Genomic DNA, 19,243 nt, shown 5'->3' with positions numbered 1-19,243 from the left:
GACGGGCACAACCCGTCAAGGAAAGGCTGCACACGCCGGGTTCTACCTCCAGGGCTCGGAGCTGCTTCTCACCATTTCCAGGTGAGTACCGGGGCCCTCGGGGTGTCCGCTGCCCGGGGCCGGACTGGCCCTGCCCTCCGGGGTCTTCCGTTCACTGTTGCGCTTCAGGCCGCTGGCGTCGCCTCGGCCCCCGGTGTCCCGGCGCCGCCGCTGCCGGCTCCACAGGTACATGGCACCCGCGCCCAGCAGCAGGGGCGCCCCGACCGCCAGCGCCAGCTGCCATCGCGGCAGGCCCCCGGTGCCCGGGCCCGCAGTCGCACTGCCGCCGCCCACCCCACTCCCGGAGCCGGGAACAGTGGCTGCGACCACCGCCGCCTCCACAGGCTTAGAGGCGGCCATGACGACTGTCCTCCGCCACCTCCTCCTTGCTGTTCACGGGCGCCACAGTCACCAGGCAGCGTGCGAAGAAAAACGGGAGGGAGGCAAGGACGGAAAGCAGTGAGCGAACAAGCACGCTAGGCAGCAAGAGCGGACGACAGAAAAAGGCCAGAGGTCACCGGAAGCCCAAGGCATGCCGGGCCAGACCTGGCCGTCCTCTTCCCTTCTCAACCAGGGAGGGAAGAGTGGGAAGGGAGGAGGAGTGGTGAATCACTTCCGGGTCAAGGTAAACTGGGCGTGCGGTGAAAGTCCCAGGCAGCCCTTTTTGTTTTCTTTCGTTCCGCTGCTGTTTGTGAGACTAGCTTCTGGGATCTTGGGCCTCGGGTGGTAGCCGATGCCGTTCCCTACACCTTCAATAAAGAAGGGCAGAAGGCTCTCTGGTATAGCGAAGTGGAAGAGGGGCGCACATACAGCGGGTTTTTGGTGCTCGGGGGAGCAGAGCAAGAGGGGAAGAAGCTCTGAAACTGCGCTAAGAATGGGCGGGAGTAGCAGAAGAGTTGTGAAGATTATTGGCTGGCAGGAGTGGTGGGCGGGGCATAGGCCGAGCTGCGTCATTTATTGGTGGAATTTGGACCCCTCGTTTTCTCGTTACTGCCACGTTGACGCCATTTAGAGCCTGGCGGTGTTTAGCTCCGTTGTCTGTCCCTGTGTCCTCGGAAACCAACGGATTGGAAGGACTTTTAAAAATATGGGAGGAAAGAGCCAAAAGCTGAAGATAGCGCGCTGTATCACCGATCTTCTTAGCTCTACCATGGCCAGATTTTAGTTTGGACGAATTTGAGGTTATTGGGGGCAACAGCAGGTGGCACAAATCAGGCTCGGTGGAAACGGGCAAATACAGGTTGGCTCCAGTTGAAACGGCTTGAACGGCGTCCCTGCGACTCACCGTCTGCACCAATTACGAAAGCGATGACGTCTGTGTGTTGTTATGAGGTTCTCGAACTGAGTGGGTAGAAATGCGAAGACCTAGAGTTCCCACATTTCCTGTACGTATTTGTGTCATACCGGATTCGCTTGACACCTCTTTTCCTGGAATATCCGCGGCCTCGCCAGTGCTCTGTTCCGCCCACTGTCATGCCGTTTTGCACTAGATGTCTCAGCCCTCTTGCCACATCCCAAGTAGAAATTTCAATTCATAGCTTTTATGTCTCTAATAGCTTTGTCAAATCCTTTCCTCATGTTCTGCACCATACCTCTTAAAATACAAAAATTTCCCTTGCAAGAAATTGTTTAGAATTCTTGATAGAAAATACTAAACAAGAAATTGTTTAGTATTATCAAGAATAAAAGACAAGTATTAATAGAAAATCAGAATCCAGAACTATGGCTCCCCATTTCAGATATACTGATTTGCAGACCCTCACATTAAAAATTTATGATGATTTTGCTTTTGGGTACAACAGAGGATTTTCAACATCACTATAGCGGTGCATAAAAATCGAGAGGAGATAATTTATTAAACGGCACTAAAATAGACTTAATGGCCTAATTAGAAAGCTTCAGCATCATTGCTTTTCTCTTGCTTCATGTGGGTTCCTGTGAGTAAATTGCTTTCGGGCTGTAGGGTTCCTTAGCAACAGGCTAAAAAGATGAGCTAAAAATAATAGCAATAGAATTGGTTTGATCAAATAGTGATTGTTGCAGGCAATGACCTCTCCCTTCCTGATTCCCAACCCCCAAAGGCAAGTCTTCTATTCTTAATGTAATTTTTCCCTTGCCTTTTCAGAACAGAGTTAGGATTTTTCTTTCTTGAAATTTCAATTTTTCTGCAGCCTCAGGGGATTGTAGAATGCTAGTAATTACAAACTACCGGTAGGAACTGAAACATATAAAGTTTTTAAAAGAAACTTTATTTATTGGAAGAGGTAATAGATTGTTATTGTTAAAATTCAAAAGTTACTGCGAAAAGTCTCCTTAAAACCCTGTTCCCAGCCACCCAGTTCCCTCCAAAGGCAATGTTAGAGTTCCTTGAAACATTTTGTTTAATTAGCAATTATTTATCTAAAGGGTTGGTTTTCTTTGGTTTTATTTTTAAGATTGGCATGTATATGAATTTGTCCTTGTTACTTTTATACTGTGTTAAACATCTAATTTCCATTCCCTAGGCTATTCATCTTTTTTCTCCCATTTTCTCCACCATTTCCTAATTGATTATAGTATAGAACTGAGTAAAAGTGTCACTACCTCTGTAACCTCACTGACCTGATGCATAAATTTCTAAGCTGTGAATTACTGAAAACAGGTTATATTAAAGATTTAATTAGGTGATATTTAAGGTCTTTTTAGTGTAATGTTTGTTACAAAATGGTAGGCACTCAATGCTTAGTTCTGTTTTTCTAAATTTTAAAGGAGAGAAGTTAAAAAATTCTCTTTTTTTTTTAAATTGAAGTTTTATATATGTGAACATAGATATTTTCTTGCTAGATTAATGGAACTCAATAGAAGAAGCTTTCTTCACTTCTCTGGTCTGTGTCTTAGGAGGCATTTGAATGAGGCTGAACATCTAATGGCCTAGGATGCAGAACACCTGAGTTCTTATTCTAGCTTTTAATACTACTAAGCTGTGGGTGTGACTGGGCACCTGCTTTCTATATAATGTGACCAGTAGATTAGATGATTCCTAAAGCTTCTCATAGCTTTAAAATTGTATGATTCTATCCCCTCAATTGTCATCGCTACATCAAAGCCTTTTTTGATTGATAGAGTTAGTGGATAGCTGGTTGGTTGATTGGTAGCCAAGCCTTCCAATGAGCCCACAAACATGCTTATCTTAGGCACATACATACACAGCTTGATTCTCTTTCAGTTCTTCCTTAGGTTTACATTCTTTCTGTTTTTCTTCACTGAAAAGTTACTTGAAAGAATTGTTTATACTTGTTACCTCTACCTATTTATCACCAATTTCATCCAAAATCTCTTATAATCTAGTTTCTAACTTTTTTACTAGTCTGAAACTGCTTTAAGAGTCACAAGTTATTGTTTGTTTTAGGCTTTCATATGCTTTTATTGGAGCACTTAATACCATGGGTCATTCTGTACTTGAATGGCTTTCAGGAGACTAAATTCTCCTCTTTCTGCTACTCTGATGAATCTCTAGGTACATACTGTCCAATAGAACTTTCTGTGATGTTGGAAATGTTTTATAACTCTGATATTCAATATGGTAGCCACTTGAAATATAGCTAGTATGACTAACTAAATTTTTCATTTTAATTTAGATTGATTTAAGTCCCTTCATGTGGCTAATGGCTACCATACTGGACAGCGCACCTCTAGATCTTCCTCAAGTATGAGAATCCATAAAAATATATCCTCTTCTTTCTCTTCATTCTCTTCATTCTCTTCATTTGTAACCAAAGTACATCTCACTGTTTCAGGTACCATATCTCTGAAGATAATCTCTATCTTCACATCTCCTGGTATGACTTATCTTTTCACCTGTAGCCCTGTAATTTCCTACTGTTTATTGAGCAGTTTTGCCTGGATGCCTCATTTTAAAAAAATATAACACATTGTCCTCCCTCCTCATTCTCTTCCTTTGTATAATCCTTTTTTCTCATGATACCAGTATTACCTTGCTGGTTACCCATACTTGAAACCTTAGACCTTTTTGAACCTTTCTTTTTTCCAACTGTATCTACTCAAGTACGAGTAAATGTACCAGTATACACATACATAAACACAAAATCAGCTGTGAAGTCTTGATGATTCTTTGTAATATCTTTTTAATATTTTTCTTCCTTTTCATGCCCCCTGCCACTTCCCAGTTCAAATATGTGAAAACACTTAAAAGCGTGTCTGACACATAGTAGGTGCTCAATAAATAGTTTCTTCCCTTCTTTTCTCTCTTTTTTCCATTTCCTTCATCTTTCCTGAATGCTGTATTAGCTTCCCCACCTGTAGTGCCTCTCTTCTGTGTGTCACTTTGCAGCTTGATACTAGATTATTCTTCCCAAAGCATAACTCCAATTTCATTCCTTTTTTCTTTCTTTCTTTATTTGGTTGCGCCAGGTCTTAGTTGCAGCAGGCAGGCTCCTTAGTTGTGGCTCACCAGCTCCTTAGTTGTAGCATGCGAACTCTTAGTTGAGGCATGCATGTGGGATCTAGTTTGCGGACCAGGGATCAAACCCAGGCCCCTGGCATTGGGAGCACGGAGTCTTATCCACTGTGCCACCAGAGTCCCTCCAATTTCATTTTTGAGCTCAAAGACTTTTAGACTTACTCTACTTCCTATAAACGTCCCTGCCCACCCCCACATCCTTTCTTACACTTTGTCTTTTTCCTTGGTCCACATTCTTAGCAGTTAGCATTGTTTGAAATTATTTATTTATGTGACCCTGCAATAGGGCATAAGCTGCATGAGGATAGAAACTTTGTTCACTTTGTACTCCCAGAGCCCAGAAGACAGTCAGTATAATGGTTGATTTTATGTGTCAACTTGGCAACGAGGAACCCAGGTATTTGGTCAAATATTATTCTGGGTGTGTCTGTGAGGGTTGGTTGTTGTTTTTGTTTTGTTTTTTTGTTTGTATGTTTTTCTGATGAGATTAACATTTGAATCAATTCTACTGAGTGAAGCAGATTGCCTTCCCTAAAGTGAGTGGCCATAATCAGTTGAAGGCCTGAATAGAACAAAAAGATTGACCCTTCCTTGTGTAAGAGGGAACTTCAACTGTCTGACTACTTTGAGCTGGGACATTGATCTTTTCCTGCCTTTGGACCTGAACTGAAGCATTGGCTCTTTTTGGGTCTTGAGCTTGCCAGCTTTCACACTGGTATTTACACCATCAGGTCTCTTGGGTCTCTGGTTGTAGACTGCAGATCTTGGGACTTCTCAGCCTCTATAATTGCATGAGTCTGTTCCTTTTATAAATTTCTGTATAAATTTCTGGTTCTGTTTTTCTGGAGAACCCTAAGTAATACCAATACATTTTGGTACTAGGAATAGAGTACTGCTGTAACAAATACCAAAAAATGTGAAAGTGGCTTTGGAATTGTGTGATGGGTAGAGGCTGGAAGAGTTTTGAAGCCCATGCTAGAAAAAGCCGAGATTGCTATGAAGAAACTGTTGATAGGTATAAGGACATAAAAGATGATTCTGGTGAGGGCTCAGAAAGAAAAGAGGCAAGCAGGAGACAAAGCTTCCATCTTACAGAAATACATGAATAGTCATGAACAGAATGTTGGTAGAAATATGGATGATAAAGGCCATTCCAGTGACAACTCAGATGGAAATGAGGGAGAGGTTATTGGAAATTGGAGGAAAGAAATCCTCGTAATAGAGCGTCAAAAAACTTGACTGAATTGTGTTGTACATGAATTTGTGGTGAGAAGGACATCAATTTGGGGGGGCTGGGGGCCTCATTCCCTGTACCAAAACGTGTGTTAGTCTACTAGGACTACTATAATCAAATACCATAGACTGGTTGGCTTAACTAACAGAAATGTATTTCTTACAGTTCTGTAAGGTGGGAAGTCCAAGATCAAGGTTCTGGACAGTTAGCTTTCTGGTGAGGGCTCTATTCCTGGCTTGCAGATGGCTGCCTTCTCACTGTGTCCTCAGGTGATTTTCTTTCTTTTTTTTCCCTCACCAGAGGGGAGAGAGAGCTGCAAGCTCTTTAGGGTCTCCTCTTATAAGGGCACTAATCCCAGTGGACCAGGGTCCTACCCTAATGACCTCATCAAAAATATTCAGTGTATAGCAGGCACTCAATATAGTAGGCACTCAATAAACATTTTTTAAAGTAAACTATATTAAAGGGTATCAAAGAAGGAAAAAGTGGCATTCAAGATTGAATAGGTAGAATGCACCTTAAAACAATATTGAGTGTCTACTATATGCAGGCTTTCCTTTAAAAACCTAAAATACTTTTTCTGGAACTTTCTAAAACATATCACTTTTCTTCTTGTTTTATAGAATTACATTTGTTCTACCTCATCGACTGGACTATAAGCATCCCAGGTCAGGATCTATGTCTGATTTATCTTGTGTCTTCTACAGTGCCTAACACAGTGCCTGCTCTAATGCTGTATGTCAAAACAAGGGAATATGTTTTCTCTCTTTTCATTGGACTATACAGAAGTTTATATTTCTTTTTCACAGTTACCACATTGCCATAATTATTTGTTCTCATGTGTGCTCCCCATACTCAATTTTGAGCATCTGAAGGGTAGGGACCATGTTCTAGTCATCTTTGTACTCTCACATCTATTACGGGGCTGGGCATATAATGGGTATTTGTTAACATTTATTTATCTACCCAACATGATACCAGAAATGTGGTCAATGCTGAATAAAGAGTTGATGAAGTATTTGACAGTTTCCTGACTACTGCTTTATCTCCATTCCTGTTGCCAGCATTAATGGTCTGGTGCCACCACTGCCGTCCAATATCACTGGTATCAGCTGGGAAATCAACTCAGTTGCTGCTACTGCTGCCATCACCAGAAATAGTCTGCTTGCATCACCACCATCATCATAGCTACTTGTTCCCAGTCCTAAGCGTGCGGTAGTCACTGCTACCATCTCCACCACTGCAGCTGCTTTCACCAGGACCTGCTTGGTTTGTCCTTCATATTCCACTCATATATAGAAGTACTTGTTTCTTCTGAGCCCTCATGCTGTTAATTTTTCTCCAGTCTTTCTCATAATGGTTTCTGCCTTATTCAGCTTCCATCAGAGCATCAGTTGAGTGGGTGGTACTGCTTTGCTTCTCAGGGGGAATGGCACTTTAATGATTCAATCAAGTAGTTGCTCTTTTTGCTGTCAGAAGAAGCCTCTGTATTATCTTCAGGGAACAATCTACAATAACCCTAGATCCCTCTCCTTAGCTGTGACTGTTAGCTCATATGTATACTTTACGCACTCACTTGCCACCTTTCTGCCCACTCACACAGATTCATAAGATCTTTCCATCCTCATCAACTTAGTTCATTGCCACCCACAAGAATCTATGTCATTTGCAAATGTAGAAACATTGCTTTGCACTTTAATTTATAAAGATATTGCATATAGGTTATACTAATTGTGCCCTGCACAAGGATGCTGGGAGAAGTGGGGGCTGAGATTCAGCCTGCACTTTGTTCATCACAGTCTAGTGTTAGGCAGTGCCTGCCAGGAGAAAGGTATTCCTTTTTCTGATTTGCATGAAGATGCTGGCCCATCACTAAGGGACCCTGGTCATGCAGAACTGATCTTTGCATTGGTCTAGCACTGAACCTGAGACCCTCTATGCTATGCTTCCCTATTACCTTTTGTTGTTTTTCCTAACCAGTGGAAAATTGCCTCAACTCCAGTAATGAGGAGGAGACTCAATTTTGTTAAATTTTGAAAAAATATAAAACCGTAAGAAGTGGTTTCTATACCTATCTTCCAGTTATCTATTGCTGCTTGACAAACTGTCCCAAGTGGTAGTGGTTTGAAACAACTATTTTATTACATCTCACAATTTTGTTGCTGAGGAATTTGGGCAAGGCTTGATTGACTCTTTTCTTCTGCTGGTGTCAGCAGAGTTTACTCTCCTGGTGGATGGCTGGTCTGGTGGGTTCAAGATGGCTTCATTCAGTGTCTGACACCTTGGTGAAGGTAGCTTGGAGACTGGAATCATTTGAGACTATCAAGTGGAGCACCTTCTTGTGGCCTTTCCAGCATAGCAGTCAGGGTAGTCAGACTTATGTGACAGCTCAGGGTTCCCTGCTAGAGTGTCCTAAGAGTCCCAGGCAGAAGCTGCAAAGCTTTCCAAAACTTCACTTCTACCATGTTCTGTGGGTCAAACATGTTAGTAAGAACAGGACAGATTCATGGGGGAGTGAATTAGACTCCAACTCTCAATGGAAGAAGTAGCAAAAAGTTGCAATTATTTTTAATCTACCATGATCTTCTACCAAGATTTAACCAAAGTTGTATTTTGCCATATTTACTTGTGATGCAATTAGAAAAACATTTTCATTATAGAACCTTGATAAAATAAACATCATATCTAAAAGTGAAATATTAGTAGTTTTCTTTTTGAAGTCAAGAACCAGTCAAGCTTTTCAGGTTTATTGCATGTTACTGAAGTGTGAATAAGACAAAAAGGGAAATTAAAGGATAGTGGAAACAAGTAACTTTTTAACATTTATTGACAATATGTCTCCATAGAAAATCCAAGAAAATCTATAATCTAGGTCTAAAAAAATAGTTCAGCAACATTGTGGATAAAAGGATAACACGATTCTCAAATTGGTCCCTTGTGCTTTCTAAACTATTGGCTGTTTTGTGATCCTCTTGTTCTTAGGTCTGACGGATGCCCTTTTGCTTCATTCTTCCTTCAGCATGGACAACTATATCAGGTCTTAGCTGTTGGTTGTGTGACCTCACACTTTCCACTTGGGGGTGGAGGACATCTTGTTGCCAGTATTTGTTGCAGAGTTGTCCATGGGTGGTTTTTGTTTTGTTTTGTTTTTTACTTATTTATTTATTTTTGGCTGTATTGGGTCTTCGTTTCTAAGCCAGGGCTTTCTCTAGTTGTGGCGAGCGGGGACCACTCTTCATCACGGTGCGCGGGCCTCTCACTATCGCGGCCTCTCTTGTGGCGGAGCACAGGCTCCAGACGCGCAGGCTCAGTAGTTGTGGCTTACAGGCCTAGTTGCTCCGTGGCATGTGGGATCTTCCCAGAGCAGGGCTCGAACCCGTGTCCCCTGCATTGGCAAGCAGATTCTCAACCACTGTGCCACCAGGGAAGCCCCATGGGTGTTTTCATTTACAGTTGCGCTATTGGTTTTTATGTGAGGATTCAGAGAGATTGAAAAGCCATGCTATCTTCATTATTATCTTCCTGGAATACCTGTAGTTCAATAGCATTTTGATCTAGTCGCTACCCATTTGTGTAACTCCCACTGTTTTATATATATATGCTTCATTAAAGTTTTTCTTTTTAGTACTCTGAAGATTTCCCATTGTTTATTGACTCAAAATTTAATTTTTCCAATTTATTTTTCTAAATGTCATAAGTATTTTGTCACAATTCCCTTTAAATGTTTGGTGATCCACTCCTTTATTGTACGTCGCAAAATTTTGCCCCTGTTAGAGGTGAGACTCACAAGAGTCTAATTCCCCCAGCCCAGTTCTTCTCTGGAGCACTTCTCATGGGGAGGCTTATGGACTCAAGTTAAAAGAAAGTGCTGAGATGCATCTATTTGACGGGCCTGGAGCAGTTCCTGTTTGCTAAGGTTTCCACTACAGATGCAAGAAAAAAGTGTCCTCACACTTTCCGTCTGTCTGATTGTGGCAGCCCAGATTGAATGGGGGAATACAGGAAAAAATTGCAACTCACAAATTAAAAAAAAAGTACTGAGGCACTACCCTTAGGCTCTGAAATTGCACTGTGAAATTAATAACTGGGAGGAAGCCTTTTCTGAAGTATAACACACTGGTGAGCTGAACTGATAAAGTTTTTTACATAGTGGTAAATTTTAACAAACTGTGTTCAATCTCTTATAGAATAATAGGTGCTCAGGGATCAAAAAGACCTTGAGAGGTCATACAATTAATAACACTCCTGGAGTCAGAGCTGCACAGAGTCCATCTCTGGCAGATGAGAATCAATGCTGTGTTTAAAGGTCTCTTGTGAAAGAGATGAGGTATTGTTTTATAAAAACCTATTACAGTATCTAAAAACTTTGACTCTGATGAAGCCTACCATTGGCCAGAATCCTGCAGAACTCAGTGATGCTTAATGCCAAAGTAACTGGATATTTATACAACAAATATTCCAGTAGGCAAACCTCGAAAAACATACCTTATTTCCCTCACATATTTTTTACATCAACAGTGGTATATTTTTAAAATAGTTTTCATAATATAAGCTACATAGCTTTTTAGAATAAAAAATGATAATTATGTACCTTCACGTACATGCTTTAGGACACTTGGTTAAGCAACAAGCAATCTGTGTCTTGATAATCACCTCAGAAGGCTTGCAAACTTCACAATGTAACTGGACAACGATTATGCAGATGGATGATTACATTAGGATATGTTGCCTGCAAAAGAACATTCTGACAGTCAAGGCATTAAGTAGAACATAGCACACGGTTTCAAGCACTGCTTTCTGGCAAGTGAAAACTGTCTAAAAACCACTGATGTATTTTGACTACAAAAAAAAAAAGAGAAAGAAAGGGAAAAAAAGAGATGTAGCAGCGTAGTTCTTCTGTACATAGCATTTCTTTTCCAGAGTGAGACTGGCTTGGGCAAGCTTGAAAGCAGTGTGAGGAATAATTCTTCCCTTTAACTGTTAAGAAAAAAAATGAACTAAAAAGTACATTACTATAACATATAGGGGCTGTGGAGAATGAAATAAATAAAGGGAGTGAAATAAAAGGAAATGAATGAAAGAGAGTGAAATAAAGGCAAAATCGTGTATGCATTATTGCAGTCTTCTGAAGCAGCAAATGTGAAAGAGGGCCCTGCAAAGCCACTTCATTTTTACACAGGCCAAGGATCATTGTCACCGATTACCTGGGCACCCTTGATGTCTGATCACCTTATGAGAACACACACCACAAGTTTCCTACCCTCTAAGAGAAGGTAATTCCTTTCCTATTAAGTACCATAAGAAAATGGACAGTCAAACTCTAGAAAACTGTAGCTATCTCAGCCACTCGACACTTTGCATAAACACTGGGCTTGGCAAGGGAGAGCCTTAGAGCAGGGTCAAAAGGGCAGCTCCCTTTGGTCCCATGCCCCTGGCAGCATCTCCTCAAGGCAGGTGTCCAAGCCCCTGCCAGGGAAAGCTGGCGGCTGGGCTCCCAGGGTGTGGCATGGCCTCCTCTCACGCCCTGGCTTCCCAGACAGGACGGAAGAGCAGTTCTTCCCCAGCTGCCAAGACTTGACACCTGCTGCTGCTCCTTTGCTGTGCTAGGTTTGTTATAAGAACTTTAGGACAGGCAAAGTGGAGAGCCATCTTTCTCTCACACTTTAAAAGAGATGGGCTTAACTAGGGAAACAAATGGAGGTGGACTAATTTTATATAATGTAGACCAAATTCTTTTTCTTTTGGTGGTAAATTTATATCTTGTTACTTTGGGAAAATTTTTGGCCCAAGGTTTGAAGAGTTCCCTTTCCTTCCTGCATTGGGGTCCCAGAGACCACCCCCAGGTTTGGTGGCTCACTAAAAGAACTCACAGGGCTCAACATGTACTCATAGCTAAGATTTATAACAGTGAAAAGATACAAAGCAAAATCAGCAAACTGAAAAAGCCCTTAGGTGAAGTCCAGAGGGAACCTGTCTCAAGCTTCCAAGAGTCCTTTCCTAGTGGAGTCACACATGATGTGCTTAATTCCTCCAGCAATTGTTGTTTTGTGACAACACGTGCCAAGTGTTTACCAGGGAAGCTGACTGGAGCCTCAGAACCCTAAGCTTTTATTTGATGCTGGTCATGTAGGCATGCTCTGCCTGGCAGGTACCAAAACTCCGGACTTTCAGAAGGAAAGCAGTTGTTTAGCATAAATCACCTTGGTTGTACAAGCAGTATAGGCCACTCTTATCAGTTAGGGAGTTTTTTTATCTTTCTTTTTTTATTGAAGTACAGTTAATATTCAATGTTGTGTTAGTTTCTGGTATACAGCAAAGTGATTCAGTTTTTTATATATATACATTTATTGAAGTATAGTTGAATTACAATGTTGGGTTATTTACTACTGTACATACAGCAAAGTGACTCAGTTATATATACATATTTTTATATATATATACATATATAAATTCTTTCCATTATGGTTTATTACAGGGTATTGATTATAGTTTCCTGTGCTTACAATAGGACCTTGTTGTTTATCTGTTCTATATATATGTAATAGTTTGCATCTGCTACTCCCAAACTCCCAGTCCAACTCTCCCCTGCCCCCTCTCCCCCTTGGCAACCACAAGTCTGTTCTCTATATCTGTGAGTCTGTTTCTGTTTTATAGATAGGTTCATTTGTGTCATATTTTAGATTCCACACATAAGTGATATCATATGGTATTTGTCTTTCTCTTTCTGACTTACTTCACTTAGTGTGATAATCTCTAGATCCATCTGTGTAGCTGCAAATGGCATAATTTTGTTCTTTTTTATGGCTGAGTAATATTCCATTGTATATATAAACCACATCTTCTTTAACCATTCAACTGTCGATGGACATTTAGGTCGTTTCCGTGTCTTGGCTGTTGTAAATAGTGCTGCTGTGAACATAGGGGTGCATGTATCGTTTTGAATTATAGTTTTGTCTGGATATATGCCCAGAAGTGGGATTGCTGGATCATATGGCAACTCTATTTTTAGTTTTTTGAGGAACTTCCATAGTGTTTTCCATAGTGACTGTACCAATTTACATTCCCACCAACAGTGTAGGAGGGTTCCAGTTAGGGAAAGTTTTATATCACTACAGGGGACTGGTTACCAGCCAAGTTCCCAGATACCAGTTAAGGGCCAACCTTGCAAGGAGGCCTTTCTAAGGATAGGCAGTCTCAGGCTTCTGTGTTACCTCTTTTCTGCAGAGTCCACCTTCTTGGCCAAGGCATTTTTAGAGCAAAATTATTTTCAGTAGGACCCCATGCAGCAGGGTGAAAGTATCCTGTAACATTGACTTTTGTTATGCCCTCTAGGGATCCTGGATTTAGCCAATTTAAACAAATCCCATTAAAAATAAAGGTCATTCTTAGAAAGCTAGGTGGCTTTCTCCTTAGGTTTTTGTATTAACCTTTTCTTAACCTGGCCTGAGCCATCGATTCAAGCACAACACAATTCTGACTGGTAAGTTGACGCTGACCTGTGTGCCTTCCAGGACAGAGGCGGTCCATGATAGTCAAGGTACACACAGAGAGTACCCTTGGAAACAAAAAGTGTGCAACTGTTAAGTCACCCCAAAGAGGACACACATTAGTCAGGCAATACAGGTTAACGAGGCTTCCAGTGTGGCTTCCCACTGTGGATCCTTCTGCATTAGGGCTCTCTGTCCAGTCCAAATAATTCAGTTGAGTCCCTAGTTTTAGAAGGATTTCCAGAAGGCAGTCAGTTTCAATCAGTTTTGCTTGTCTTTGACATCAGTTCATTTGCCTCATGAGTGGGGACAACATCTACAGGTGTTCTTCATGGAAATTGAGGAGCTGGGGACATTCCCTGTTGTGTCACAGTCAGTGTTGTCAGGTGTGCTCATAGGCTCAGCAGTCAGTTTGAATTCAAGACCTTACAGCATCTTGGGAAGGCAACATTGGCATTCAGGAGTGGTTCTTTTTTTTTTTTTTTTGGCCGTACTGCGCAACTTGCGGGATCTTAGCTTCCAGACCAGGGATTGAAACTGGGACCCCGGAAATGCAAGCGCCAAGTCCTAACCACTGGACTGCCAGGGAGTTCCCCCAGGATCAGTTCTGAAAAACAGCAGTTATGAAAAGCAGAAGTCACTAATGCCCACCTTTCCCTGCATCTCCCAGGTGCTGGCTTTTTGTTTTTTCTGTGTTATTACAAAATCAGTGTGTCTCATACAGTAATCTTAACTTTACATTTTTTTTCCCAATCATTTTTTATTCTCATCTAGACCTTTCAGCAGGAAGTGTTTGGTATAAAGAGAGTGTTGAGAATTTAGCTAAGCTCCTCCATGCTGTTGCTGCCTCAGCATCTATTTTGTTTGGCCAAGCAGCCAGCAGTGACCTTAAACTGACACTAGTCCCCTCAGGCAAACCCATGCCCTAGATGGCAGCTCACAGAGTCACAAGGAAATGTAAGTTCCTGATATGACTTCCTCAACAGCCCTTGTGATCAACAATCTCCCCTGCTTCCCAGGGCCTTCCCCTTATATGCTCCTTAGATAAGACCAGTAAGACCTTTGTGGGATTTATCAGAACCCTGCTCTTTTGGTTTGAATTGACCAATCAGACCTTAGCCCGGGAACCACAAAGCACTCTACCCATAGACTCTAATAAAAACATGTTCCCCAGGTCCTGCTTCTCTCTGTCTGCACTCTGCCCTGACCTCCCCATGTGGTCCCTCAAGGCATGCCAGGTACTTCCTCCAGGACCTGTGAGTAATAAACTTCTCTATTTTAATTCCTCTTGTGATCTACTGATGAACTGCAGCTCACCATCTGATACCCTGCACTCCACTTAATAAGTATTAATTTAACAAATCCAAACAGAGTCATAGAAAAATTTACATAGAAAAACAATTTTAATAAACTTAGCCAGAAAGACGCATCATGTTCAGGAACTGGTAGGACAAAATCCTGAATTTTCAAGAGTTTTCAGAATGTGTTTACATAACTCTGGCGCCTGTCATCCTGATCATTTATTCAGTAAATAGCCCAGAAAAGACCAATCTCTGTCTGGGGACAGCAATGTTTAATAATCAAAATTCCTAACTAAGAAGAAATGTGAGTGAAGTAGAATCAGGTTATCAGTCCATTGTAAATTTCAAGTAATCTTAAAATCCAGACACAAGTCAGCAGCAGTGAGACATGCCTGGGAAGGGGATGAGAACCCTATCTGTTAGGAGTGGGTGCAGAGGTCCCACTCCCCGTGATGTGCTCTCTCCCAACTTGGAGCTTTCGACAAGAATCACAAGTTAGGTTTCTTGTGATTAATCATCTCAGATGCAATTAGTTTCTGCATTATACAGATAGAGCCACTAGAAGCTTGGTTTCATATGGTCCCATCAGAGAACAAGCACTCTCCCATGGGCATCTGCAAGAGACCTGTGTGGTCCAGTCAGCATCCATAATGTTTTTTATAGTTTATGGCCCCATAAGGGGGGAGGGTCTTAAATCTGCAATAGTCCCAGAGTCTGAGTTCTGTTCATTGAGCCTATGTCTGCTTTTAGAGGTCCATCACAATCCTTATGGACCAGCACAATCATGAGGTTTCATCCCACTGTTAGGTCCAGGCAAACAGGATTTCTGAATTCAGGATTCCAAAAAGGACTTTTCTTCTTTAGCAGCAGCAAAGCGAAGAGACTACTGGGCCAGACAATGAGGTTTCAAGTCCTTCTAAGCCCCTTTTATCTTGTCAGACTTAAAGTCCAAATTGACCCACTCAAAAACATGCACATTAGGCTGGAAAGTCATCAGCCTCTAAGGGTTAGACATTTGATTTTTTAAAAATATCTTTATTGGAGTATGATTGCTTTACATTGTTGTGTTAGTTTCTGCTGTACAACAAAGTGAATCGGCTATATGCATACATATATCCCCATCCCCTCCCTCTTGAGCCTCCCTCCTACCCTCCTTATCCCACCCCTCTAGGTCATCACAAAGCATCAAGGTGATCTCCCTGTGCTCGGCAGCAGCTTCCCACTAGCCATCCATTCTACATCTGGTAGAGCATATATGTCAGTGCTACTCTCTCACTTCGTCCCAGCTTCCCCTTCCCCCACTGTGTCCTCAAGTCCATTCTCTACATCTGCATCTTTATTCCTGCCCTGCCACTAGGTTCATCAGTACCGTTTTTTTTGATTCCATATATATATATGCGTTAGCGTACGGTATTTGTTTTTTTCTTTCTGACTTACTTCACTCTGTATGACAGACTCTAGTAGACATCAGATTTTATAAGAACTTATTAGCAAACTAAAACCTGCCTTTTAAAATGCAAAAGTTGATTTTCCTGTGGAGATTTTCTCTCCTTTTATGTTGTCTACCTTTTCCCGTAGACTCCAACAGGCAAAAATCTTAGCAAAAATAATCAGTTGTGAGATTTCGATACCCAAAGAGTTTAAATTTTAACCCATCCACCAGCAGCAAAAAGCAAGGAATTTATGTTCTACTAACACCTTTTATTGGGCAGCTTTCCCTGACTGCAATAATTCCTCTAACATGTATGAAATTACAAGCATATCGTATTTTACATTTATTTTTATCATACATCCAGAAGCAATAGCCACAAAATAAAAAGCCATTTTTTTGAAAGTCTCTCTCTCTTTCTCTCTCTCTCTCTCTTTTTCATTGCAAGTTTACACAATCCCCTAGCAGTAAACTCAATGCTTTCAGGATTGACATTACAGCTGCTTAGAGGTCCCAGCTGGAATGCAAGGGGCTGCCGTACCAGTGGATAAAATGTTGTTTTTCCCTTCTCCTTTATTTCTGATTTATCTAAAGCTTGCTTTGGCACTGATAATCTTTTCCCCTCCCACCTGGAGGAGAGAACAAAACCCTAAGGCATCATCCAGGCTGCATTTGCAATTTTTAATCTCCTCACTTCAGCTACCATTGCCAAAAGCAGCCAGCACATTCAAGGAGCCAATCCTTCTGGAGTTGGATGTATCATTTTAAAATGTCATAGGTAATCTTCACCTTTCATAGCAGACATCATCTCTGCTGCCATTTCATACCACAGATGACTAGGTAACCACTTGGCATTGAAAGTTTATCATTATGTCCCCTTCATCCTTTTTCTAAATACTGCTTTAGCCATATTTCAGTGAGTTGGGCTTGTTTTAGTGAATCCCATTTCTGATACCAACTGCCACCCCCAGTTTGGAGATTTGCTAGAAGAATCCACAGGATTCTATAGTTGTATTTGTGGATAAGGTTTATTACACTGAAAGGATACAAAGCAAAATCAAAAAGGGAAAGGCATATTGGGTGAAGTCTGAAGGATACCAGGAATAAATTTCCAAAATTCCTTTTCCCAGGTAAATCCCATAGGATGTGCTTAATTCCACCAGCAATGAGTTGTGGCAACACGTGTGAAATGTTGTCTACATGTTCATTAAAGACTTAGTGCTCAGGGTTTTGGCTGGGTACTGGTCATGTAGGTACCCTACTGTGAACTGAATGTCTGTGGGCCTCCAAAGTTCATATGTTAAAGCCTAATCCCCAATGTGGTGGTATTTGGAGATGGGACCTTTGGAAGGTAAATAGGTCATGAGGCTGGAGCTCTCAGGAATGGGATTAGTGCCTGTGTGGTTAGTTTAAATGTCTATTTGACTAGCTATGTGGTGCCCAGATTAAACATTTCTGGGTGTATCTGTGAGGATGTTTCTAGATAAGATTAACATTTGAATCAGTGGGCTCAGTAAAGTAAATAGGCCAATGTGGGTGGTCATGATACAATCAGTTGAGGGCTGGAATAGAACAGAAAGCAAAAGAAGGAGAAATTCACCCTTTTTTCTTCCCTCACTGCTTGAGCTGGGCGATCTCATCTCATCTTTTTCTGCTCTTGGACTGGGACTTATCAATACATCACTGCTTTCCCTGGAGGCCTTAGGACTCAGACTGAATTACACCACTTGCTATCTTGGGTCTCCAGCTAGCAGATGGCAGACTGTGGGGCTTCCCAGTCTCCATAACTGTATGAGCCAATCCCTCGTAATAAATTCTATATATATATATATATATATATATATATATATATATATATATATATATATATATATATATATACCTTTTTTTCTGCACATTTTCCATTATCTAAATTGTTTCTGTGTATAAGGCATTAAGGGGAGGGCACAGAAGTCCAAGAAACAGATATTACTCAAAGAGGTTTTAAGATAAAGTCCTATTTCCTTTTCCCCGAAATACTTTGAAGTAATAATTAGATATTATCTGCTCTGGTTTCTCCATCCCCTGCCCACAGATTTATTTTTGTTTCAGAAATTGGAAAAAAACACACTTCTGTCTTAGGAGGAATAGAAAAGAAGAGGTCCATCCATAGTCAACTTTTGTGGACAGACCTGGTCGTGTTTCCCCAAGAAAAATTATCTGATTTCTTTCTTTAATATCAGAGACAACCAACAGTGATGACATAGAATTATGTATTTCCTTTTCTCATCTGGGTCATTGAAAAGCCAGGCTTCTTCCATTCTTTAATAAAATATTACAAAGTAATAAGCATGCACCCTGTTATTTAAAGCAAGAAATAAAAATGTTGCAAGCTATTTTGTGCTTTGGTTACTTTCCCTTAGTAACATAAGTTGTAGAATAGTGCTCTAGGTACATTGGTTACAGTTAAGCCAATTTTTACAGCTCAAGGGAGAATTTTTATATGGAAAATGTGCAAGAATGCCTCTGTTTAAAAATGCAAGATTTAACTGGATAGCTACCTGTAAAAGAATGAAATTAGAACACTACCTAACACCATACACAAAAATAAACTCCAAATGGATTAAAGACCTAAATATAAGACCAGACACTATAAAACCCTTAGAGGAAAACATAGGAAGAACACTCTTTGACATAAACCGCAGCAAGATCTTTTTTGACCCACCTCCTAGAGTAATGGAAATAAAAACAAAAATAAACAAATGGGACCCAATTAAACTTAAAAGCTTTTGCACAGCAAAGGAAACCATAAACAAGACAAAAAGACAACCCTCAGAATGGGAGAAAATATTTGCAAATGAAACAAGGGACAAAGGATTAATCTCCAAAATATACAAACAGCTAATGGAGCTCAATATCAAAAAAACAAACAATTAAAATAAAAAATGGGCAGAAGACCTAAATAGACATTTCACCAAGAAGACATACAGATGGCCAAGAGGCACATGAAAAGATGCTCAACATCACTAATTATTAGAGAAACGCAAATCAAAACTACAATGAGGTATCACCTCACACTGGTCAGAATGGCCATTATCAAAAAATCTAGAAACAATAAATGCTGGAAAGGGTGTGGTGAAAAGGGAACCCTCCTGCACTTTTGGTGGGAATGTAAATTGATACAGCCACTATGGAGAACAGTATGGAGGTTCCTTAAAAGACTAAAAATAGAACTACCATATGACCCAGCAATCCCACTACTTGGCATATACCCTGAGAGAAAACCATAATTCAAAAAGAGACATGCACCACAAT

At 41.0% G+C, this 19,243-nt stretch overlaps 2 protein-coding genes and 1 non-coding gene across 5 annotated transcripts in view; 2 read left to right on the top strand and 1 right to left on the bottom strand.

The window, feature by feature from the left end:
• Nucleotides 1-614, bottom strand: part of TOMM70 (translocase of outer mitochondrial membrane 70) — a 49,732-nt gene extending 49,118 nt beyond the window's left edge. The window contains exon 1 of the mRNA XM_068546849.1: nucleotides 73-614. Coding sequence (XP_068402950.1) covers nucleotides 73-399 — 327 coding nt within the window. The 5' untranslated portion in view covers nucleotides 400-614. The remainder of the gene's footprint in view (nucleotides 1-72) is intronic.
• A 455-nt stretch (nucleotides 615-1,069) lies between these two features.
• Nucleotides 1,070-19,243, top strand: part of LNP1 (leukemia NUP98 fusion partner 1) — a 37,023-nt gene continuing 18,849 nt past the window's right edge. For 2 of the 3 annotated variants that reach the window (XM_068546854.1, XM_068546850.1), the window contains exons 1-4: nucleotides 1,070-1,424; nucleotides 5,898-6,001; nucleotides 6,356-6,400; nucleotides 6,797-7,001. The gene's annotated coding sequence lies outside the window, so the exon portion shown is untranslated. Of the gene's footprint in view, nucleotides 1,425-5,897; nucleotides 6,002-6,355; nucleotides 6,401-6,796; nucleotides 7,002-14,393; nucleotides 14,476-19,243 lie in introns of all 3 variants that reach the window. The other variant, XM_068546852.1, reaches the window with a different exon arrangement.
• Nucleotides 9,606-9,736, top strand: LOC137766861 (small nucleolar RNA SNORA31). Its single transcript, XR_011074394.1, has one exon. It is a non-coding gene; the product is annotated as a small nucleolar RNA SNORA31 (small nucleolar RNA).

This window comes from Eschrichtius robustus, chromosome 6 (genome assembly GCF_028021215.1).
Source record: "Eschrichtius robustus isolate mEscRob2 chromosome 6, mEscRob2.pri, whole genome shotgun sequence".
Taxonomy (NCBI): domain Eukaryota; kingdom Metazoa; phylum Chordata; class Mammalia; order Artiodactyla; family Eschrichtiidae; genus Eschrichtius; species Eschrichtius robustus.
This window is presented reverse-complemented; position numbering and strand designations above follow the sequence as displayed.